Source organism: Hermetia illucens, chromosome 3 (genome assembly GCF_905115235.1).
Source record: "Hermetia illucens chromosome 3, iHerIll2.2.curated.20191125, whole genome shotgun sequence".
Lineage (NCBI taxonomy): Eukaryota > Metazoa > Arthropoda > Insecta > Diptera > Stratiomyidae > Hermetia > Hermetia illucens.
In genome coordinates, this window is record NC_051851.1 from 10,852,257 (window position 1) to 10,877,838 (window position 25,582).

At 44.5% G+C, this 25,582-nt stretch overlaps 1 protein-coding gene across 2 annotated transcripts in view; it reads right to left on the reverse strand.

The window, feature by feature from the left end:
• Nucleotides 1-9,030: 9,030 nt before the first annotated feature.
• LOC119652347 (unconventional myosin heavy chain 6) overlaps nucleotides 9,031-25,582 on the reverse strand; it is a 199,840-nt gene continuing 183,288 nt past the window's right edge. For both annotated transcript variants that reach the window (XM_038056375.1, XM_038056374.1), the window contains 7 exons: nucleotides 19,681-19,858; nucleotides 18,667-19,621; nucleotides 18,306-18,604; nucleotides 17,912-18,247; nucleotides 17,427-17,843; nucleotides 9,518-9,721; nucleotides 9,031-9,456 (listed from right to left, as the gene is read on the reverse strand). In XM_038056375.1, coding sequence (XP_037912303.1) covers nucleotides 9,202-9,456; nucleotides 9,518-9,721; nucleotides 17,427-17,843; nucleotides 17,912-18,247; nucleotides 18,306-18,604; nucleotides 18,667-19,621; nucleotides 19,681-19,858 — 2,644 coding nt within the window. In that variant the 3' untranslated portion in view covers nucleotides 9,031-9,201. The remainder of the gene's footprint in view (nucleotides 9,457-9,517; nucleotides 9,722-17,426; nucleotides 17,844-17,911; nucleotides 18,248-18,305; nucleotides 18,605-18,666; nucleotides 19,622-19,680; nucleotides 19,859-25,582) is intronic.

Here is a 25,582-nt window from a genome sequence, read left to right on the forward strand (position 1 = left end):
GGGAACTGTGCGCCGCAGTTGCTTTGTTTTGTAACGCTGCGCGACATCTCTTGGCGAGAAACGGATTGGTTATTTACCAGATGAACTATGTTATCGACAATTCTAGTGTTAACCCTTCTTTGTTGCACTCATTCCAATCAGATTAAATACAAGAAATTCGTTTCCCGGCAAATTGCTTGAATTTGTATGGTGGAAGAAAAGCATTGGCTATGTTCGACGTTCGCGTATCTTTTCGATGCTGTTGGTATCGTGTATGGAATGGAAAAACATAGACAAGTTGTTATCTTTGTTTTAATTCATTCTCTTGTAAGCCAACCCCTTGTTTATCACTAACATAAATTGGTGTAGGAAAGTGACGGTGAAAAATGTTCGAATTGTCATTTGTTGGACTCGGACGTGGTTTTGCCCTTGAGCGGAATTAGCGTTGGAAGTTGAAGATATGGAAGCATCGTAGACAATCCCATTGAAGTATAAGAATTCTTCTGTGTTCCAAGTCGACGGAAACAACCCAGCATAGCAAACCTTCGGTACTCTACGACGTGAACAGACAGAAAATTTATTTTTTATTCTTCTGTTTTTACTTTTTAACTTTTCTATTTTTTTTTTGTTCGCTTCGGTCTCCGCCAAACCGTTTTCCCCATGGTAGCTGAGTTTATTGTAGCGACGGGGCGCAAATTCGCTGGGGATTTTTCTTCTGTTTGTCCGCTCCGGTATTTCGCCCCTTCTCCGCTCTCTCTCTTATTAATTAATCTTAATGTGGCGGGAGAAAAAAACTGCAGGAAGCGGGGTTCCCCCATTGACAGCAGTTTCGGTCAGGGTGCCCCCCTTTTGGTGGCGCAATCCGGTGGCGTGGTTAGGCGCAATTTGCGCTGGCTGACGTCACAAAGGACGCCACGCGTTTCAACCACACCCTCATTTGTGTCGACGAGAGACTATTGGACTCGTCACGGACGTGCTGGAGGACTACTCCTATGTCTGTCTAAAAGAGCAGCTGATACGGCGACTTTCAGTAGGTGAGGAAGCGAAGCTTAATCATTTGCTGAAGGAACTGGGACTAGGCGACCGTACCCTCAGCCAGTTGCTTCGAGAAATGAAGAAGCTGGGTGGGGTTCGGGTAGGTTCTGAGTTGCTGAAGTCCCTCTGGCTACAGCGGCTCTCGGAAACCACCCGCGCCATTTGACTCTTCGAATTCGCCAGGATGACTTTCGGTTTGTACAACGCTGCGCAGACTTTCCAGAGATTCATCCACTGTGTCCTGCAAAGCTTAAACTTTTGTTTCGTGTATATGGATATGGATGGATGATGTTTTGGTCGCTTCTTCGTCCGAACCTGAGCAGGCGAAATTTCTCGGCCATATGATTACCCCTGACGGTATCCAACCTGACCCAAACAACGTTGAAACGATAAACAACTTTCCCCTGCCAACCATCTACAACAACTATCGTCGTTTCTTGCCCAAGGCCGCTCATTACCAAGCGATCCTTAACGCTTACTTGTCTGGGCTCAAGATCAAACTCTCGGAAGGTTGTGTGATCTACTAAGGCATCCACGCGTTTGAGACGGTCAAACAACAGTTTGTCGATACAACACTGCTGGCATTTCCTCAACCAGATGCACTCCTAGCTGGGTTCGTCGATGCCTCAGACACAGTGGTAGGCACCGCTCTTCACCAACGGCTAAATCAAATTTGGGAACCGTTGAGGTTGTTTTCAAAACAACTCAACCCGGCTCAACTCAACTATAGTGCCTACGATTCACTCGCCGCGTACCCGACTATAAAATAATTTCGTTTCTCCCGTGAGGGCAGGTCGTTCACTGTGTTCGTGGACCACAACCCTCTTACTTTTGCGCTTAGACAAAAGCCCGATAAAGCGTCCCTCGCCAACTTCGGCACTTAAGTTATATCAGCCAGTTTACTTCTGATATCCAACACGTGTCTGGAAAAGACAATATTGTTGCAGACGCTTTGTCTCGAATCACAGTTCCGACCGCAGTCGATTATACGGCAATCGCCGAGACACAAAAAATGAGATAGAGCTTCAGAGCCTAAAGGCAAACTCCAAATACAAGTTCACGGAGTTTCCTATCTTCCGCTCAAGCACCTGCTTACTCTGCAAGACCTCAGAAAAGGGACCAAGGCCATTCATTCCTGCCGATTTTCACAGGGAAATATTTAACGGAATACACCATCTTGCGCACCTAGGCATTAGGACGACGAACCGGTTAGTCACTGTAAAATACTTCTGGTCATCCATGAACAAGGACGTAAATTCTTGGGCCAGACAGTGCATGCCGTGCCAGAAAGTCAACAAGCACCTAAGAAAGGAAGTAGACGTATTCCCTAGGTCGACCAAGCGCTTCCGCACCATTCATTTCGACATCACGGGCCCTTTGCGAGACTAGCATGGATATGAGTAGTCCTTCACAATCATCGACAGGTTTACGCGGTAGTCTAAAACCATACCCCTGACTGAAATTACAGCACAGTCATGTGCCGAGGCCCTCTGTTGAAAGTGGATCCCGCGCTATGGGGCACAAGTCGTAATAATTACGGACCAGGGAATGAAGTTTCAGTCTACTCCTTTCTCGGAGTGAAGCAAGCTCCTTGGCTTCAAACAGCACAGAACTACTGCATACCATCCACAGTTCAATGTGATCCTGGAATGTTGGCACGGGACACTAAAGACCGCCTTAATGGCTCGCGACGATCCGTCATGATCGCAGTTTTTGCCTTTCGTCGTCCTCGACCTTCCAACGGTCCACCGAGAGGATTTTACGGGCAACACCACGGAAATGATGTACGGGGAGAATCTGCGCCTTCCACGACGACCCTGTGCTGCCTATCAGAGCAGGATTAAGTGACTCAAGAATGCTGTATTTGCTCAGGGACGCAGTTTCGAAGATGCGGCCAACTCCACCTCCCGACACGCAACAAGGAGGCCGAGACCGCCAGGAACCTCATGATGTGCTCACAGGTCCTCATTCGGGTGGACGCTCTTCGGAGGCCACTGCAATCACTATATGAGAGCCCCTTTAGAGTTCTGAAACGAGGTGAGCACTCCTTCAAGCTCGACGTTCAAGGCAGGCCCAAGTGGATTTCCTTGTCAGTTGGGAGCGGAGTGATATGGAAATAGACAGAATACTACGTAAAAAACAAAATAGAAAGAATAGGGATCAACTCACAACATTCTACGAACAGCAAAAAGGGATAATCCATCTATCAGAGCCAGCATTATATTTCCATCGTTAACGAGCAAAATAAGAAATACATTTTCAAAACTCAACATCGAAGTAGTAAGTACAAGCACTAACAGACAATTGATGACTAAGCTACGTTCCCCAAACACAAATTAAAGAAAGAAGAGATGAGTGGAATTTATAAGGTCAGCTGCCTAGAATGTGAAAAAGTGTATATAGGTCAGGCTAATGACCACAAGATTCGAGGAACACATAAGAGAGTACACCAAACGAAATAGTTGACGTAACTATTGCACTTCAAGGAGAGGTTCTACACTTGAGAGGCAAAGTCGTGCCTATTTTTTGGGAATTGATTGCAAATTATCTAATAAAGATATCGACACAAACTTTTTTTTTATCGAAAGGCACAGCCTTCTACTTTCACACTGTATTTTTGAACAATTGTAAAATTAAATTCCGCGACCTTGGAATTCCCTTGAAAATGTCGCGAAAAAACATATGTGCAATATTTGTTTGACATCGATCATATGGGTTATCTGATAACAAAAAAAAATATATATATATGGGTACTTTCGATGCCCCAGAAACCTGGTAAGAAATATTTTTCGGCTTTAAAAAAATGCAAAAAAAAAATCGATTTCTTGAAACCGCAAGTGTAGAACCTCCTCTTAAGTCAAATAAAGTGATCACTCCTCAAATAAAAAACAGTATTTGGTCAAATTGGCCCCAGAAAAGGCGAATGAAATACCGCTCCTGTCGCTAAGCTGCAGACACTACAGCCATAGGACTTCGACGTGAGGTCAGCGCCTATCCAAGGCGTTGTTGAGGTATCGGTAGCAATGAAGTTTGCAAGTTGCTACCCCACAAATTTCTATTCCTTTTAATCGTGAGTGTATTCTGAAAACCTAATTAAAATAATAATATTGACATCATCATCGTCATCAACGGCGCAACAACCGGTATGCGGTCTAGGCTTGCCTTAATAAGGAACTCCAGAGACCCTGAATTTGCGCCGAGGTCCACCAATTCGATATCCCTAATAGCTGTCTGGCGCTCTGACCTAGGCCATCGTTCCATCTCAGGCAGGGTCTGCCTCGTCTTGTTTTTCTATAATACTATAGATACTGCCCTTATAGACTTTTTGGGTGAGATCATCCTAATCCATACGGATTGAGTGAACCGCCCACTGCAACCTGCTGACCTAATTTTATCCACAATAAGACCGTCGTGGTATCGTCGTTATGTATACTACGGAATCGTCCATTCTCAAGTAGGGGGCCAAAAATTCTTCGAAGGATTCTTCTCTCAAACGCGGCCAAGGGTTCGCAATTTTTCTTGCTAAGAACCTTAGTTTCCAAGGAATTCACAAGGACTGCCAAGATCATAGTCTTGTACAGTAAGAGCTTTGACCCTATGGTGAGACGTTCCGAGCGAAACAGTTTTTGTAAGCTGAAATAAACTCTGTTGGCAGTCAAAAACCGTCAACGGATTTCATCGCCATAGCTATTATCGGTTATGATTTTCGACCCTAGATAGGATAAATTTTCAACGGTCTCAAAGTTGTAGTCTCCTACCTTTATTGTTTTCGTTTGAGCAGTGCAATTCGATGTTGTTCGTTTTTTGGATTTTCGCGCTGACGTTGCCGCCATGTACTTCGTCTTGCCTTCATTTATGTGCAGCCCGAGATCTCGCGCCGATTACCGCCTGCTCGATCTGGATGAAGGTAGACTGTACATCTTGGGTTGTTCTTCCTATAATGTCAATATTGTCAGCGTAGACCAGTAGTTGGGTGGACTTGAAGAGGATTTGCCTCTCGTATTTACGTCTGCATCGCGAATCACTCTCTCCAGGGGCAGGTTGAAGAGGATGCATGATAGGACATCCCCTTGTCTTCGACCGTTGTTGATGTCGAATGGTCTCTAGAATGATCCTGCTGCTTTTATCGGGCCTTGCACATTGGTCAGGGTAAACCTAGTCAGTTTTATTAATTTCGTCGGGATACCTACGTTTTACCCTGGCTGTGCTATCATAGGGGGCTTTAAATTCGATAAAAAGATGGTGCAATGATGTTCATATTCCAACAGTTTTTCCATCCCTTGCCGCAGAAAGAAAATCTGATCTGTTGCTGATTTGGCAGGAGTGAAGCCTCTTTGGCTGTGTTGCGAATGGCTTCAGTTTTAACTCTCGCCTGATTGTCAGAGGGGATTGTAGGTGGTGTTGTTATTCGATCCCGGAGCACCATGCCAACGAGATAGTGATCCGAGTCTATATTGGTCCCCCTATATGTTCTGACATTCATCAAGGCTGAGAGAGCATGTGAATGTTTATGAGGTTTATATTTCTAAATTTGCCTCGCAAACGCAGAGTGCGTAGCCTTTCGCTTAGATTTTCGTTCGGCTTTCCTTTTGGGACAATATGCAACCGTTTTTCAACACGAAGTATATGCGATCCTAAGGACGACAAACTGGGTAACTGACGAGTGGTTGAAGGGCAGGCACATCTCAATCTATAGTGATAGCCAGGCTGCATTGAGGGTGTTGAGTAGTGCTTTGATTTAGGGTTCAATCTCCCCTATGCCAGGACCGGAGCCAGCAATTGGAATATCAATAGTATTGGCAAAGGCCGTCTTTGAAAACTAGGAACAAGCTTCCCAAAATGACAAGTGGCAGAGCTTAAATACTGCTAGATACACCAAACATTTCCTATCAGAACATGCGTACCGCAAAGTTTATCTTGCCGAAAAGCATTTGCAGGAGTATTCTAGGCATTCTGACAGGTCATAATTCGCTAGCGGACATATGTTCAGAACAGCAATTATTTAAGATGGTATGTGTTCCTCCTGTAATGAGCAAGCGGAATCCACGGAGCATTTCCTATGCGAATGACCCGCCTATGGACGTATCAGGCATCAGATCTTCGGTGTCGATGTTCTCCAGTTGCGACGGGTAGTATCACATCAACTAAGGGACATCCTGCGTTACGTTGACGAATCCGGGATATTCCGTTGAATGGGTGTGTCGAGTACAATGGGCTACCATGGCTTGAGAGCTCAGAAGCTATTCTTTGTTCACTTTATATGCGAAAATACTTCTTCATTTATGTACGGTACTTCATTTATGTATGGTATTATGTATTCCACAAAAAAATTTAGAAATTCCGATGTTTGATTGAATTTACCATCGCTCGATATTTTATAAAAATTCCTGTTAACGTCTGACTAATTTCAAGACACACAAACTCCAGTCCGGCTATTCCGCTGTCAATCGATCAGCAAGTCCCGGTCCCGCTAATTTTCGTTCTCGGTCCATGGTTTTGAACTTAAAATTCCACACCGGGCTCAGCGCCAACATCAACGTAAACTATTATGTTAAAGTGTGCGGCAGGACATTCTCCTCAACCATGACCAATCGCCTGCCTGCACCCGATATTGGCACATCAGGAAGTTTATAAAAAAATAGATTTAGAAATGGTTTAATTGAAATTGGACTATAAAATTTAAGGGAAAGGGACCAGTTGTAAGATTGTTTTTAGAAATTAAAAAAAAAAATTGATTAGTTGTAGTATTAAGTATAGTATTTAAATGAAGGACGGGATGGGAATTGAGAAATAAAGAGGAATAATTGGGAAAACTAAAGGAATAGAAGTAAGTAAGGATAAAGAAACTATTACACATTAATGAATATATTATTTTTGTCAAATTGACCCCAAAAAAAGGCGAATGAAATACTACTCCTGCCGCTAAGCTTGTATCGTTGGAATTTTCGCTTCTCCGTTTTCGATAGCCATAAAACTTCGACGTGAGATCAGCTCCTATCCGAAGCGTTGGTGAAGTGTCGAAGTTTCGAAGTTTGCAAGTTCCTACCCCACAAATTTCTATTCCTTTTGGTCATGAGTGTAATCTTAACCCTCAAGTTACAGGGCAATAAAAGTAATAATAGTGACAGCATTTTTTTTTTAAATTGAATTTTTATTTTTCAATAAATTACTACTAAATAAACATTACCATATTACATAATATTTCAATGGTTCTCTTTATTGTTTACATTATCAATCATTTGATTTATCTTATCATATTGTTCCATATAAATTATTTAGATTGTATGTTCTATAAATAAAATCATTTTGTTGTTTAAATTGAAATATATATTTTTATTTTTGTTTTTAATTTTGCGCTTTACTTTAAAAATAAATGCAAAGACCATGTATACAAAAGATTCGAGTAAATCATATATTTTTGTTCATTTGTTTAACTACTAGAATAATATATAATTAGAATTTATCATTTTATAGTTCAAATTTACACAAAGATAGGCAGCACAGTGTTTATCGTAGTTTTAGAGTTTCATAATTGAATGCATATTTTTACAAGAGAGACCTATTGAGAGGGTTGGGGTTGCATTGTTTAATTAAAGGTTGATGAAGTGTCGAAACGTGGGGGAGTGGGGAGGGGGGTTTGGATTAAAACTGCAAATTCATTCTACTGGAATGCTACAAAGCAATAGTATATTTGGCTTCAGATGTTTTATGGTATCTTTTGGGGGGTGAATGGAGCTGAAAATGGAGACTTAGATGTGCCGCTGATTAGAGAGCTAAGAAATACCCGTAGAGTTTGGGGGGTTGTGGATGTCTTCAGGTAGTGATAAAATAATTGGAGAGAAGCATAGTATAGTCAGACTTTTGAAGCAAGAAATAACCTAAATGTAAGAGCACGTATTGTGGGGGGGGTCGAAACAAGCTGAACATTTATTCTCACTCTTTGATTACTTCGAAATATCCTTCAGCGGATTGCAATGAAAAAATGGAAGCCTGTTTGAAACGCAACCTGATTTTAAGGTAGTATCTTATCTTATGATTAGATATTACACAAAACAACCAATCTTGTTCGTTTTAATCGCTGCTAGTAGCGTAACATTCGAATAAATTTAAGTTACTTACGGTTAAGTGTGTTTGCTCTGATCTGTTTCATATGCGGAGATAATTTTTTTTTTCATATTCTTATAGCAAAGCTTGTGATCCGTATTTTCTATATAAAAAGTTCTCTAACAAATTTTTATTTATCCACTATTATGTTCTCTGTATTTTGTCTAAAAAAATTTTTGTCCGATAACATTTAATTGAAAACATTTTTTTGGCTAACTAACTTTATTTGTAACGCATAAGTATCTTTTTGCTTCTGCTTTTGAACGTGATTATCGGTAATATACTCTCATTAACTTGAAACTTTTAATAAGTACTTTTATCCACTTCCTTTTATACTTCGCACTACGTTAGCGTGATTTGATTTTGTTCTTGTATTTCGGGGGTAGAATTCGCTCAACTACTTGCTAGTGGGGCTAGAAAGCACGTGTAGCTATTTCTGTTACGGGTTTCGCTACGATGTAAAAATATGGTAGGTGATTTTGCGCGTTGCTTTAGAAGCAATTAACTGAGATACTTGTTTTCCTCGGGTTTGGTATCTTACACTTTCTAACTTCACTGCTATTTATATAATATATATTCAGTTTCAATTCATAGAGTTTCAGGTTACAAAAATATTTGAGAAATATACACAATTTGAAAGCAATAGCATTTGCTGTAACAAACTATCCTAAAATTAAATTACTAAAAAACGCCAGCCACGAAAACCAGAGATCATCAGTTACCCCTACGTAGGAGCAACCGGTCAACTCTTTAAACAAAAAATTAATTTATTTTTGATTTTTTTTCCATAATTTTTAAAAAACTTCTAAACTAATTTCTAGGAAGCATCAAATATTAGTAAATAAATAAAAGTTTAGCCAATAATATTCCAAACTTCCAAAAAGGATAACTTAAAATTTCACACTAAAAAATAATATCCTAGAATTTTGTCGAGTCATCTTTGGTGAATTTCACTTTTCAAGCCCAAAAAAAATCTTAAATCTTCCGAGCATTATCTGCCTCTTACACATGTCCCATGCTTGCAGGCATATCGAATAAGCGCTAGCGTTGCTTTTTTCGACTGATCCTGTCCCAAAAGGTATATTAGCTGGGTTGTGGTGATACCAGTGCCGCACCTGAGGGACGAATCACCGATTGTGGACGAGACGCTGATTTTCGAACATCAACCAAATGATTTTGCTTAATGGGCTGTCCATTGAGTATGGGGGTTGCATGATCAGGAACAGGCGGTGGCGGGAGCTCTTTTGATCCTTCATCCGGTGTAACTGAAGCGGCAGCTGCTGCTGCAGATTGCAGGACTTCCGAATATTCACGTATGAGATTCGCTATTTGGAAGGCCTTAAAATAGAAAAATTGTAAGAAATCTGTTTTAAACAATGAAAATCTGAGTTCGTCATACCTGGGCTGTTGTCAATATGATCTTAGATTGTTTCTTATCGGATCCTGTGATTATCATCAAACAATTCATGTTCGGTGAGTAAGAGATTATCGATGAATATTCGTATGTGCATAGGGTGTTTCTCGACCGGTGTTCTAGTAAGTGGATTCCGTTCTGATCAACAGCCAACCAAAGTACACGCGGCCAATTCGATGTGAACGATTGCTGAAAATATAATAAGACCATGAATATTACCATTCCCAGGTCAAGGATTTCATGATGTCTCTATGCCGAAAAATTCGAAAAAACGATCCCATTTGAGAAAGAAGAAGGGACGAGTCACTTTAGGTAGAAATCTTTAAAAGACATGGCCTGGATACGCCAAGGTGCATGACTTTCGCCCACTAAAATCATCATGACTCCACCTGCCCCGTGGAACCATCATTAGGTATTACATTGAGCGGCTTCCGTTAGCGTATTTTCCTGGTCTTCTCTGCCTTCCACAATATGCTCTGCATAGATCCCATTACGGAATTGATTGGATCCCAATCGTCCTAACATGCCTCTAAAGGTGCTGCTCTGCACTTATAGTGGGCCTGGCATACGTGAGCGCCGCTTTAGTCAGCAGAATCGCTTGGAAACTACCCATAGTGATCACCAGGCAATCTGCATGGAAATCAAGGGCGAATCGAGCTCAAAAATGAGCTCCTACAAAATGCCGGGTAGCTTGGTCAACTAGGCAGCAAAAACCTTTGAGGAGAACACGTTTTTCACAGCGCTCAATCCCGACGTATCCCTGAATGGAAGGACCAGAGAAAAAGCCACTCAAACTATCCAGTGGGTGACGGAAGCATGCCATGGTATCATGCCCAGGAGGCGACTGCTTCCCAGCAGACAACCCGATTACTGGTGGAACAATGAAATCGCAAGGCGCACGTTTCCAGACAATAAGGCTTTACCAGAGACTTAGGGGAAAACCCGGCAGCGACGGTCGAGAGGAGACTCAAAGACAACAACACTTAAAAGAAGTCAATCGGAGGTGTAAATAGAACTGCTTCAAACAGTTTTGCAACCATGCGGTATAAATCCTTATTATCTCAGATGACTTGCCCACGCCTCATGCCAGAGATTATTTCCACTCTGTTCCCGCACTATGATAATAACGGAAGGCAAACGGTGGTCCAATTCAAAGAATGCATAATACTTCCAGTAAACCCGTTAGGGAGTGCCGGCCTCACGTACTTGAGAAGAGCGATCAGATGCCAGACAGCTTTTAGGGATATCGAATTGGTAGACCTCGACGTAAAACCGGGATGTCTGGAGTTCCTTATTAAGGCAGGCCTAGACCGGATACCGGTTGTTGCGTCGTTGATGATGATGATGATCAGATCCGAGTGTGCAAAAGACTCATCTGAAATGACTATTGCCACGAAGCCTCAATGGAGGTTGTCTGGTATTATGAGAACCAGGATCGCTCCTTAGGCGCATATGTTCGAGAAAGATTCTTGGAGTATCATGCCCGTTGTGGTTGTGCTTATATCCCGAGCAGAGCACTATGTGAGATCAAGCGTTGAATTGTGCTGTACTGCTCGGACGCCGTACCTCTTAGTTGCGGAAGAGGTGTTAGATAGGCCTCGTATCCACTGGTATGATTGTTGAGCCTACGCGCAGTATAAACCGCTTAGTATAAACCAGTATCGCTGTGATAGTCATGACGGGGCTCTGATTGTGGTCTCCAAATCAATCCGTGTGGGAAGAGGATCGCAGCACCTTTAATACCTCCAGCAACTACGGAAGAGCTGCGGGGAAAAAATTTGAATAGCATCCCTAGCATAGCTTTGAAGCTGGTAGCTCGTACTGAAGACTAAGTACGACCTTTTTGGCTAACACTTTCGAGGCGTATCTAAAAGAAGAAACATTCCCTGTTCAGTGCGAAAAGCAAAAGCTGGTGTTGTAATCCAAACCCAACAAGCCACCTGGAGATCCAGCATCATATCGCCCGATCTGCCTGTTGAATACAATGGGGAAGATGATGAGAAGTCAATCTAGAACAGATTGTTATCCATCGTTGAAAGCAGCAATGCCTTGTCGGAGCGCCAGTATGGTTTTCGGCGCGCCCACTCTACGGTGGGTCTAATAAGCATGGTGACGAATCTGGCAAAAGATACGCTGGTTTTCGACGGCTGCTATGTCGTGTTGGCATTAGAAGTCAAAGGTATTAAAATCCGCCAACGGGAACCGAATTGAAGAGGGGTTCATTGATATAGGTGCTTCCGGATATTTAGCTAGTTTGGTCGAAAATGAACTCCTAAAGAGGACTCTCTACTATGAGATTGATGGGGGGCCCCAAAGAGTACTTCGTCACGGCGGGTTTATCATAGGGTTTGATACTGGGTCTCCTGCTGTGGAATGTTAATGAGGTTCTTGGTCTTCCCATCCCAGAAGAGGTTACGGTTTTCAGCTTGGCGGATGATCTGGCAGTAGACGTCACAGCAAGCCACTCAGAGGATGTGGAGGTCTACGCAACGGAAACAGTGGGAGTTGTAAAATCTCAGATAGAAAGAGCCAGGCTGATCTTGGCGGACGAGAAATGAAAAACGTTTAAATAAATAGGCTATCAAACACTTGGGGTGATGATTGATTCCAAACTGAGTTTTAGGGAACACCTAGAGTATCCATGTCAAAGGCAGCTAGTGCTACCGCGGGAAACTGTTGCCGATAATTGACGGGCCGAAACAATTTTGAAGGTTTCTTCTAGCTGGAATGGTGGGATCGATTTTGCTTTACGCGTCGCTTGCGTGGGCAAAGGCGCTTGCAAACTCACAGAGGTGGAAGCAGGTAAATTCGGTTTACCAGCTGGTGGCTTTGAGAGTTCACAGCGCTTTGAAGACCTTATCAGATGAGGAAGTATTGGTCGTGGCAGGCATGATCTCAGTCGATATTCTGACGAAAAAAAATGAGTGTGGAGTTTCACGCAAAACGATTCTGACATTCCTGCGACAATGCCAAAATCAAATGATCTTTGACAACGTAACCACGACGATTCAATGAAAGGTTGCTGAACGCAGAGGCTCATTCCCAACATAAGGGTGTGGCGTGAAAGGAATCTGAACCAAGCGTTGGGCAGGAGTGGGAGTTTGGAGAATATGGTTGCGGAGATTCTGAAGTGGAAGGAGAAGTGTCTCACGGTTTTCTCCGCAATCTTAAAAATACAAGAGAAGTTGTTAAACGAAAAAAAAAAGAAGAAAGCAGACAGGAGCAGCAGCCTGAAGGCAAACCTATCTCCCGAAGTAATACCGGGGGTGGTTTTTAATGGCCGCGCGGAACGGTAAAGCTGCAGCGGTCTTGTCTTTCTAAAATTTTACACCATCCCGTCTCTTCAACTACTCCTTGAAAGCAAGGATCAGCCTGCATGTCTACCAATCATTTCCAACGCTTTTGTCATCTATTTACAGATCTCTCGCTTCTGGCATTTTTCATGTGCGATAAAAAAGAGATGGTAGGCCACGTGATCTGCGGATATAAACGGCTTCTAAATTGTCCTTATATGCTCACGTATGAGTTTTTGTCCGCCTCCAAACAGAGCTCTTTAGAGCATTCCCTCTGGCTCTGTCGGATGGCCAGCTTAAGGGCCTTGATGAATCCTACCTACCATCTCTAGAGGCTTTTATCTGACTCGGTGACAAACTGATTGAAGGCTGGCCAGGTCACTATTGCCACGGTAATTGGGTCTTCTACTGAAAAATGTGCATCTCTTATGCTCACCAACAATCTTTTGCATACCAGCCCGACATCTTCGATGTGGCGCAGCAGGATTAACAACATTCGAAATTTCTTTGTGTTGTTAATTCGATTGACAGTTGCCGCCACTAGACTACTTGAAAGTGACATTGCGATCGTAATGGGCATCTGAATGCCAAGATGGGCTCTGACAACACCTTGCTCGGACATGTGATGGGGAAATACGGTCTTGGTGAATGTAACGATAATGGTGGCAACTTCCACCACCTCGTCATTGGTGGCACATTTTTCAAGGTCAGTTGAGTTTCAGTTGACCAACATCGCAGGTGCAATCGGTAGATTTAGGGAGTTGACTTCTGGATGTACGTAACAAGAAAGGCGCTGACATTGGCCTCGAAAGGGATCACCATCTAAGGGTTATTTACCTACGTTTGCGTGTTGCGCCCGCTACTTCTCTCAGGGTTGACCCCTTATATGATCCCGCTATCGCTCGACAGTGGGATCTCTTCCTGATCGGGCGGCTTCATGCCGACGTGTAACAACGACGTCAAACAACTCAGCTACGTTGATGACATTTGTTTGATCTCTTACCGGGCCATGGACCTCTATTTCCATTTGGGCAGGTATCTTACTTTGCTTAAGTTCAGAAAGTCCAGCTTATATTATTGAAATTACCGCTCGAATTGGAGAGAGCCAGCAGTCTGAAGCCCCTCGATACCGTTGTCTAGGAACGTGCGGATATTAGAAGAACCAATTATAGTCCGTTTTCGATAACCAAAAGTCGTAGCCGTGAGTCCCTATTCCCTATGCTACCCTGGCTGTTATTGGCGAGGTGACCAATGCGGTCAATTTAGAGTATACCGTTCTGATAAGCAGGATGACGTATAAGGGCTAGATCGACGGGCTGATGGCTGCTAAATGTGGTCCGTCGGCCTTTCAAAGGTGGCTAGGGTTAATCCCCGCCCCTAAGTGCCAGGTCACCCAGAATGCTGCAGTGGAACTGCGCTAGATGAACTGCAGTGATGCACGATCTCAGCCAGCACAGAATTAACGTCGCCATGTTTCAGCAACCCAAGGGCAGTCAGTGGTTGTGTCAGGAGCAGATATGCAGGTATTCACTTATGCAAGCATCGTCTGGTGACCGAGACTGAACATTGCTAACAGCAGGAAGCTGCTGACGCAGATTCAGATGCTCGGTTGTAACGATTCAGTCAGCCGAATAGACAAATTTGAACTTCTGTCTTTGTGTCTTTGTATCTTTGTGAAGGAACCCGGGGACACTAGAACGACATTTTTTATTCCGGGGGGGACATAAAACCCTAGTAGGGATTCCAACGGTACACTGCCCCTTAAACTACCACATGGAAAAAATCGGAATGGTGGTCTCAGCCATATGCAGCCAATGTGAGGAGGAAGAAGAGCAGCAGCTACGCGGCCTCCTCAGACGTCAGGCGAAGATACCTTGGTAAGGGTTTCTTCAACGAAGGGTATGCGCCATTCTCTGTCTTTGGAGAATGTTCTCCAATTCACAAAAGCCTGCGAGGCCGATGAATAGGCGATTTTCGCGAATAGTACAATGGGGCTAATAAAGGTCTGAGTTGTTGAAGCTGCGGCTCCCCCCCCACTAAACTAAACGAACTAATTTATACTCGAGATGTTTGAGAAAATATTAAATGGTTCATGACAGCCCTCCGGCCAGGGCAATATGAGGGACAGAAAAAAATAGCATCTGTGACAGGATGCATCCCGTTGGACTCGGATTCGGACTTCAAATTCCTCTAAGGTGCTACGTGGATGCAGAACCTTCCATTTCGTGCCATAATATATCGTGCTGATAAAAGCTATTAGTTTCCCTACACTTCCTGTTGACACTACTGAATGAGAGCCTGTAAGCGGTTGGTGTTGAATTTAGGGGTCGAGGTTCTTTGCCTCTGCAAGAAGGCATGGTCGCGGTCGCAAGTAAAGGTAAGCGAATATCAAGTGGTAGTGTCGTTTAAGGCCGATATCAGTGGTTTTTTATTATGGCCATCCAGAAAGAAATTCTTAATCATTCAATTGGATTAGATGTCCGTTGCCGATAAGTGGAAACCCAACTGACCAAAGTCCTCTAAGGTGACGAGGAGGCAGACGAAGCAATAAAACTAACTGACCGAGGAGAACCTCTACGTGATGGCACAGGGAAACGCTGTATTCTCATTAGATTCTGGGTCGTCATGGAGTAGGTGAATGCTCCAAGACTTTGGGCGATCAGAACCGAGTCTGCACGGAGCTCCATCTGAAGTGGCTTCGGCCACAAAACTTCAGCAGATGCTATCTGGTACCATGGAAACCGGGGTAGTCTTCCAATTTCATATCTCAAGAGAATTCCTGGGGCATGTGTTCTTGGACTCGGTTATTTGCGGTTGGCTCACTAGTCGGAGTTTCATGGCGGTTGTGGTTACATCTACACCGCGGAAACTTACAACTCAGGTGCCGTACTACTTAGATCGATAGAAATTTAGGTATGCCTTGCGTCTACTAGAATGAGTACTGAGCCAAGCATTCTTGTTTCGACTAGTACTGTTGTTGCTTGTCACAGTAGGGCTCTGATTGTAGTACAAAATCAATCCGTGTCTTAAGAAAACATGGAGTTAGGCCTAGAGGGCGGGTACTCATGTTAAACCACCAGGACATAACCGAATTTCTAGCAAGTCGTTTACTCTACCTCACAAATGATGCAAGTATCAATCAAACCCTCAACTTCAAAGGGGACATTATCCAAGAATTAAACGAAACTGTCGGTGGGGTAGGTAGGTAGGTATCAGTGGCCACACCGCGCTTTGGTGCGCCGTTTTGATGCCACAAACTCCTAAGACCGTGACTGTTGTTATAGGAACAGGGAAGCAGAGTCCAGCTGGCTCGGATCTTCAGAGCCAGCCCGTAGCATTCACGAAGGAAAGCAGCTCTCCGACCCTGCAGCTAAAAATCTCTCTGAGGTCCCCAAAGAATGGTTTACCCAGTGTCCGCAGCCTGACTCGAGCCAGAGCTGGGCAATCGCAGAGAAAGTGCATGAGGGTTTCCCTTCCTTCTCCGCAGCTTCGGCAATGCGAGTTGTAGGGTAAGCCGAGCCTAGCGGCATGGTCCCCTATGGGCCAGTGCCCCGTGCAGACCGCCGTAATCTTGAAAGCATTTGCACGCGTCTGGCACAGGAGCTCTCGTGATCGGGCTATGTTATAAGCGGGCCAAATTCTCCTTGATTTGGCACAGCTTGTAAGCCTTCGTCATCTCAGGCCCGCGGCTGCTAGGTAGTGCGAGTAGACTCTGCCCCCGACAGCCGCCAGCGGAACACCGACTGTATTCCCCGAGGGACTGCCAAGAGCAGAGCCTTGCCTGGCCAATCCGTCAGCCCGCTCATTTCCCTCTATGTTCCTATGCCCGGGAACCCAGAGGAGAGTGATCTTGAGCGTGCCACCCAGATGGTTGAGCGTGTCTCTGCACTGCCCCACCAACCGGGAAGATGTCGTCGTTGAGTACAAGGCCTTAATGGCAGCTTGGCTGTCGGTCAGAATGGCTATGTTACGCTTGGGGCTCGAATCACGCTCCAGCCATTGGCAGATTTCCAATATCGCCAGTACTTCCGCCTGGAATACACTGGTGAAACCTGGGAGACCATACGACTTGGATACACCGTGTGTATTCGAAAAAACCCCCGCGTCGACTCCATAGGTCATCTTTGATCCGTCCGTAAAGAATACCGTGTCATAGTCTTGCAACACGCCGCCGGTTTTCCACTTTGCCCTGGTTGGAAGGTCCACAGCAAAGTTTCTCGTGAAGTTCAGCTTGCGTGTGACATAGTCCTGGGGGATGCCCAGATTTCTCGAGGTATTTCATCTAGAATGTTGCTGTGGCCGTAGGACTTCGCTGCCCAGCATCCGGACTCACGTAGTCTGACGGCACTGCACGCTGCAACATATTTGATGTGAAGGTCTAGGGGGAGGAGATGCGGAGTACATTGAGAGCATCGGCCGGGCAGGACTGCAGAGCCCCCGTCGGTGATTCAGTGAACAAATTCTACTTTGACCAGAGAGAACAAGTATCCTGAGCACCCTGGGCGCCACTAGCAAAGGAGTGCCCCTAATCCGAGAACGAAGTTTAACGATGTTTCCTTTAAACCAATGATTTCTATTAAAAATTATGCACTATTACTTACCATAACGTCAAATATCGTAGCCTTATGCAATGGCCAACTCTGTATCAAGTTTAAGAAGGACTTTTTCGTCTCCGCTTGACTCATCCCCCTTAAGCTCTGATGGTGCATATGAACAGCTTCATGAGGAATATTCGGCACAAATCGATGTGGAAGACAATGACTTGCAATCGGTCTATAATCCTGTAAAACTTCTGCACAATCTCCAAGTTCCAGTTGTCCTTGAAGAGCCGTCAACATTATTGCTTCCATTTCTGTAATGGGGAAACGTTCGCTGCGCAAACCATATAAGACTTGATGATAAAGAAGCTCCTTTTCGACTGGATCGTCTAGATTCATGTAGTGGTCAAAGAAGAGATGTTTCTTAAACAAGAATATGTGGTGTTGTCGGCCACAGACTGGGGGGCGGTTGCTTAGTTGCTGTTAACATTGAACGAAAAGATTAAATTGAAGTATACCATGGGCTTGATTGAAGAAATACAAAGTACCTGGTTCTGTTGAACTGCTTGTGCTGCTGCCGTTCGGTACTTCTCCCACTTCGACATGACATCAGCTACTTTTTCGTCAGGCATTAAGCTACGTTCCGAAGTACCCAGGACTTCGTAGATGGCATATCCTTGCGCATTTTCTTGGAGACCGATTTTCTTTTTAACAAGCTCCATGACTTCGCGTGCCGTTGAGCTTGGATGGAATTCAACTGAGTGATATTGTCCATCCATGAAGTGGAAACGAGCGTAAATTGGTCGACGATTTATTGTGCAGACAATTTCTTCACGACTTGGTGGCCATTGTCGGCGACGTGTTCCTTGAGTTTTGAATAAACACTGGAATGAAGGATAAGTCAGGTAAAAGGCTCAGACGATATGATGGCAAAAAATGTACCCTTTCAGCAAATCGAGCATATTTTCCTTCTTCGGTTATGTAATCACTAGCACAACGTTTCAAGTGTCCAATAAGGTATTTCCTTATCACTTTTAGGGGAGGAAGGATTACACTGCAAGCAAGGGATAGTAACGCCCAGTGCCGCAGGTTCACTCGAGAATTCGGATCAGGATGGTCAGTGGTTTGTTTTATAAGTTGCAGGTAGAGCTCGTTCAATAGTGACTCCTTTCGCATGCACCGGTCCATGATGGATTGTATCAGAGTTATGTGTTCGTCCTCAGCCCGTTGAACTGAATCACCTGAATAGTCAAGACAGGATAAATAATCATGTCCACCATAATTTATAATTTTTTTTTCTTACCATTTTGTCCCAAACCAGCATAAGTTAATATCGCTTGGAAGACTTGAATCATTGCCTGCTCTTCTTGATCCGGGAGTTTACTTAGACTTTGTGGTAAAGGTTGCCTGCTGAATGCCCAGAAAGCGTGAGGGAATCCTTTGTACGTTTCCCCATGATCTTGTACTGCGCTTCCGTGCTCAGCACGTAGTTTCTCCAATCGATGCTTCGATAAACGTCTCAATGTATTTCTCAAGAAGCCTCCACTTGAGTCCTGAGGTTTTCGAAGGATCTCTGCATCAACTAAGTGCCGTCTGCATACAACCACGTTGTGATGCAATCGAACGCGATCCTCATTCGTAATGCCTTTGGATTTCTTTGTAGGCACTTCATTCTCGGTAATCCAATTCGACAGAGGTGGATAGTAAGAAATGATAAGGGACCCAATTTCGTTTTTCTGCTGGGTTTCAAATACAAAACAACGTTGCTGTTCGGTTGTGGTTGTCGTACTTGTTTGACGATTCAACGTTATCGTAATGAAGCAATCACTTGGGTCCAGCATTATGGATTCGATGTCAAAGTAGCGGAATTCATACAAGACGAATTTATCCTCCGATTTGATTAACGTAATTCCTTCACAATTCACACCTAAAATGAGGCTATTGCCGTAACTCCAATATCCTCTGTACGTCACTGGGAACATTGTGGTTCCATATAATGGATACTGCATAACGCAGCTTAGATACAGGACTTTAGCAGTCAATTCCGTTCGACCAGCACCATATTGGCGATGTGCTTGCGCCAGAATCGGGACCCAAAATTGTTCTTCTCGTGTTTTTGAGATACGCTCGGGTAGATAGTTAGCAACGTCTGTGTAGTATTCCGGCTTGGGCTGACTAGATGGATCGCCTAGAGCTACTTGAGCTTGTAGTCCTGCAAGTTGTAAAGCCACTTTTTCACTTACAGGAAAATCGTCGCACTGCAAGTAAGAAATTTTGTTAGGAATATTGAGGACGGAAAAAATTCTCATTGACTTACCTTTACAACACTGTAAACAGCCTGGGCGTACAGCATATTGACTTCAACAGGATCTTGAGAGAGTTCTCGCGTTGTCTTGAACAAACGCTTCTTGAAAACGAATCGATTCTCGCCCGATCCTAAAGTTGCAGCATTGCGTCTCATTGTAGAGCTAGTTGTCTGGATTTTAGTTTGTTTGCTAATGAACGAAAAAGGATAATCAGATTGTATTGATTTGCAACAAATTAAATCATCTTAAGAAAAATTTAAAAGTGAGATGAACGAAATATAGTAAGAATTCAAAATTTTGAATGGTGTCGCTTCGATGCTGTTGCCCTTCAACTCCCCCAGGACTTCCCCAGGTGATCGCGCTCCTCTTCCACTGTTCTGTATCAAATGCGCTTGCAACCCAAACGTGGGCCATCTTGGGAGGGTGAATTTCACTCCAATACGTAGCCACAAATGTAATTGTCACCTGTCCTTATTATGTGACCTATCCACTGCTACGTCCACCTTCTGATCACATCGGGTGCGGGTGACAGGCCTGCGTGCCAACCAATCTCTTCATTTGTAATAGTATCAGGCCAGCGATGATCAAGGGTTGGAATCTTCAAATGACAGTGAGGGTCGCTTTCCATGTGCTACTCCCATATAGTAACCCAGAAGAACAACCTCAACTTGATGTTAGTGTTGAGATAACAGCATTTCCATATTTTAGACAAGGCAGCGAAAGTGGATCTAGTGTTGTTAATGCGTTCGTCAACATGCAATTCGGTGCCATCGTCTGCAGAACTCACGCATCCAGGACATACAAATTGATCGCAACCTTCGCTGCTCTGCCCATTAATACAGATAGGGAGAGGACGATGACTTGTCAGACCGAAAGCGTTGGTTTTGTTGGTATTTATCTTCAGTCCAACTCTACTTGCCTTTCTTTTCAAATCCAGGGTCACTTGGCCAAGGTCCCTAACTCGGTAATAGAGCAAATAGAAGTAATCAGCAAAGTGGAGGTGTTCGAGGAAAGATGTCGTCCAGGTCCTCCGGATAAGGCAACATAAAGGACGCCATCGATAACAAGTAAAAATAATTTCAGTGACAAGATACAACCCTGGCGGACTCCGGTTTCGACCTCAAATTCCTCTGAAATTTTACCTCGGTGCAGCATGTGGCTTTTGCGCCATCATAAGTCACTCTTATATTAGCTATTAGTTTCTCCGGAATGTCCTTCCTGCGTAGAGCGCGCCAGATACACTCCATGTTCACGCCGTCGAAGGTTTTCGTGAAATCGATGAAGAGCATCTGAAGCGAAGATCTAATCACCCCGCACTGCTCCACAATGATCCGTAGAGTGTTGATGGTGAGGAGGATCTAGAACGAAAACCAGCCTGCTCTCTACTGATCAAGCTTTCGAGATGTTCTTTTGTGGATTCCATTGCCCTTCTTTGGAATCTTAGCGGCCATTCCCTTCTTCCACTCTCTGGGAAAGGTCTCGTGTTCCCCAGATCTCCGTACGATTGGAAGTAGCAAATCTGCAATAAGTGCAAGTGCAGCGACAAATAACTTTGCGGTGAGACCGTTAAGCCCAGCAGCTTTACTCTGTTTCAGTGCATTAATGGCCAAAATGATTTCTTTTCTGCTTGGAGGAACAGTCCGTATCCCCATGTTAGGTTGACTAACCATTTCATCCACAAGCAGAGGAACCTCACCCGACGTGATACAGTTAAGAATCGGTAAAGCGTTCGTTCCACCTCTTCAACTGTTCAGCATCGTGGATGAGGACGACCGTTGACATTTTTCGCGGGAGCATCGAAAGATCTGCGACCACGTGCAAGTTCTTCTGTGATGCGGTATATACTTCTGAAATCATCGTTTTCTACGGCATCTTCCACTTCCTTGATCCGCGCAATAACAATTTCTCATTTGTCGCGGCGGTTACCCAATGCTCATCGATGTGTATAGCCGGACTAATCAGTCTATTTGCCATCCGATCAGCAAGATAGACCTCCCACTTTCGAGCGGCATGATCATACAAGCGATCGATGCTGAACTTGGGGGATCGTAGCTCCCTAACCCTGCAAGAAGTGGCGCACGCAACACGCAAGCGACCATCAGATGGTGATCCCTTTCGAAGCCAATGTCAGCGTCTGTCATCCAGAAGGTAACTGCTAAAGTTACTCCTGATCGCAAAGTGGTCATTTGGATTGTCCGCACGGTGTCGATCAGTTGAAACACAACTGTGGCTTTGTGCTCGAAAAATGTGCCACAAATGACGAGACGATGGAAGATGCAGACTTCCGCAAACCTCCCATCATTATTGTTACGGTCGCCAAGACCGTGTTTCCCCATCACATGTCCGAGCAAGGTATTGTCAGACCCCACCTTAGCATTCAGATGGCACTTAGGAAACCTATTCTGAACTGCATGTAATTGTTCCGTGAAAGCATTCTTTTCCACTATATCGAAAGCCCTCGTTGGTGCATAACACTGTACAATTATGATTGTCGTTAACCTGGATCGGAAACTTAGTCAGAAGTCTGTCAGAAACCGAGTCAAGAGAGCGCACCTTGCTGTAATCGTCAAAAGTAATTGGATCCAGAGAAGTGTTGAAGAACAAGATGGACGGTGGAGGAAACATTGAGCGTAGGAAGGCGTGCATAGTAGCATGTCTCTGAAGTCCAAAGGATAGCATTATGGATGCTGGAAAATTTTCGTAGAGAAGACTAAGCTTGTAAGCTGAAGAAATCGATCTATGGGCTAAAGAAGTCGGGGGAAAAGATAAACTGAGCGCCGTACTGCAAAAACTGGGGCTGAAAACCACAATTTCAAAACTCTATACATTCACATTAACGACGACTGCTGGTAAAAGTTTACGTCGACGAACTGTTGATAGCGCGAAACAATCCAGGATCCAGGAACAACTGTAGGAAGGCTTGGCGAGAGAATTCCGGATGAAAGACCTCGGAGAAGCGAAGCGATCGAATTTAAGCAAAAAAAGTTAAGAAAAATACGTCGATGAAATGCTGGAAAAATATGGAATGAAATCATGTGCCCCACAGCACATACCAGAATTCGGCATCGGAGTTTAAGGTCGCAACCAACCCAGAAAAACCGACGATGAACCCAAAGGCAGAGAATTAGGAATTAGGATCCGGCCAGGTGTAGCACACACAGGGATCGTGCTGTGTCAGTTTAACGAGCAACCGACAGAAGAGTACCTGGGCGCAGCGAAGGGGGTACTCAGATACCTGAGAGGAATGGTCAGACAGGGACTAGTCTACAAATATAGGTAAGTCTGATAATAAGATCGTGGGATACATCGACGCAGATTGTCGAAATGATCCTGTCGATTCAACGTCGTACACAGAGTACGAACACAAGTCACCAGCTGAAGCAACAAAGGAGTCGATGTACTTAAGGGGACTCATCGGCAAGATCGGAGTCGAAGAACTATCGGAGGGACTGATCGATTGGGATAATTAGGCACAATCCAATTATCGGCGATGACAGGACACAATAACATAAAGGACATCATCCATTTTCATTTCCTGAGGATGTCAATTTATGTTTCCATTTATAGACAAACTATAAACAGAGTAAACTCCAGTTACTTATTGCCATCAGAAGGAGGAGGAGCTACTGAAAGAGGAAAATTTAAGAGACCAAGCTGTTATGCGTTATAACTTCAACAAAGTCTGCATCTTTTCAAGGGCAAGACAATCACAGTTACGGGAGGGTGATCCGATCACGGAACAGTGCTCGAGAATATTTTTCACGAGATAATTGAAGAAAGTTAAGAAGGGTTGAATGGGGTCAAAATCATAGAAGGAGCGAAGTATAGAGCTTGACAATTTTGCACCGCGATTGACAACTTCGAGGCAGTGGGTGTCGAAGTGGAGCTTATTGTCGAAAGTAACTCCTCCCAAACGCTCTGATTTGATAAGGAATATCTGCCAGCCAGTAGCATATAAAGTGGTACTCTCTTACATTTAGTACTAAATCACTAGCAGAGCACAAGCGAACCAGAGGGTGGAAAGTTTGATTGAAGGGAGACACAGTCCATAGGTGACGATATAGCGGAAACCAATTTAAGGTGGTCGGCATAGAGTAAATAGGGACAACTCAAGAAGGGGAAAAAGGTCGTCGATAAAGAATAAAGATAATAAAAGGACTAGAATAGAGCCAGAATAGAACCCTCTGGGATGGGAGAGGAAGAGGAAGGAACGGGATGTGCAGCCATCAAAGGAGATGCGACAGGATCGATTTGAAAAATAGGAGACAAGCCAAGCAAGTGATATGGGAATGCTAAGAGGTAATTTTCAATAAGAGCGCGATTTCCAATTTTGTGAATGGGTCAACCACTGAGAGGCAGCTCAGGACTTGCTGTCACAAACCATTCGATAGTCGAATGTGGACGTGGCGGTCATATGCGAACCTTACTGAAATTACGGCAATGCTACCTCGGTGAAAGACTCATCGAGAAATGCGGCGATATAGGCATGCAGACGGGAAGACATTCAAGAAACTATGGCATTCCCAGGTGCTGGTTTTGTAAGGGCAAATGTCAACGGTGTACTTATCTACAGCTGTTATGTTCCTCTTAGTGCAACAATAGCGCAATATGAGGGAATGCTTGGTGTTGGACGTTAGAAACCATAGCCCCAAATTCATTACCGGCGAGAATTCGAGTGACAAACACAAGGGACCAAATCCTGCTTGAAACCTTCGCAAAGCTGGATATCATACTAGCCAATGTTGGATGCGTGCTAACCTTCCGAGGCAGGGAGCTGGGCTCAATCGTCGATCTGATTTACCTCGGTGGCGAGAGGGATGGTCTGGTGGATGAGTGAACACTACACCCACAGTGACCACCCGGGCATCTTTCTTAATATCAGGAGCGGGGGAAGCGACGGTCGAGTAAGCAACAGAAGCGGAAAAACCAGGATAGCTGGGTGGTCCACTGGAATTTTCGTCGAAGAAACTTTCCTGGCGGCATTAGAAGGAGATCATGACCCGACGGGGATGGCGCTGGAAAAATTGAGCCAGCTATGTCAGCGGGTAACTGAGGCATGCGTTCTACAATGCCCCGACCGAAGTTCCATCACAGTAGGGAACGAAACTGCTGTTGGAACTAAGAAATGGCGCTGTTGACAGTATCCTATCTACGAGCGATGAGGTTTTGCCAAAGTACAAGAGGGAATCCAAAACATCGGCAATCGGAGAAAGAATACCGCGATCTTCGAAATAGCCTTAAGAAGGCTATACGGGAAAGTAAGCGGAATTGCTACAAGCAGTTGTGCCTTGAAATAAATGCAACCCCGTGGGGCGCTGCGTTAAGGATTGTAATGGGAGCAAAAATCACCCCAAGTGATGTGCCCGCGACTCTTGTTCAAAATAGTCCCAATCCTTTTCCCCCAGTACAATCCCCGGAGTGATCGAAGAGGAACTACGAGGGATTTGTGAACGAATTGGCAATAATAAGGCTCCGGGATTGAATGGGATTCCGAACAAAGCCCTGAAATTGGCTGCTAAAATCAAGCCCGCATGGTTCAAAAGCACATTTGAATAGTGCATGGCGGAAGGAGTGTTTCCTGCCCACGAGTGAAAAAAGCTGCTACCGAAGCCCGAAAAGCCACCGAGCGCACCCTCTTCATATTGCCCTATTTGTTTTTAAGACACGATGAGGAAAATGTTGGAGAGGGTATATAACAGACTGCTTCCGCTCGTCGAGGTAGTGGATGGTCTATCGGAGCGGCAGTATGGTTTTTGCAGAGCACGGTGCACTGTCGATGCAATAGTAATGGCCGCTGGTAAGTGCTGCGCGGTGGTGACGCTGGATCCAGCAATGCCTTTAATTTAGCAACCTGGAGTTGGATTAAGGGCACCCTGGCTAAACTATTTGCGAAACACGCAGATGGAAGTGAAA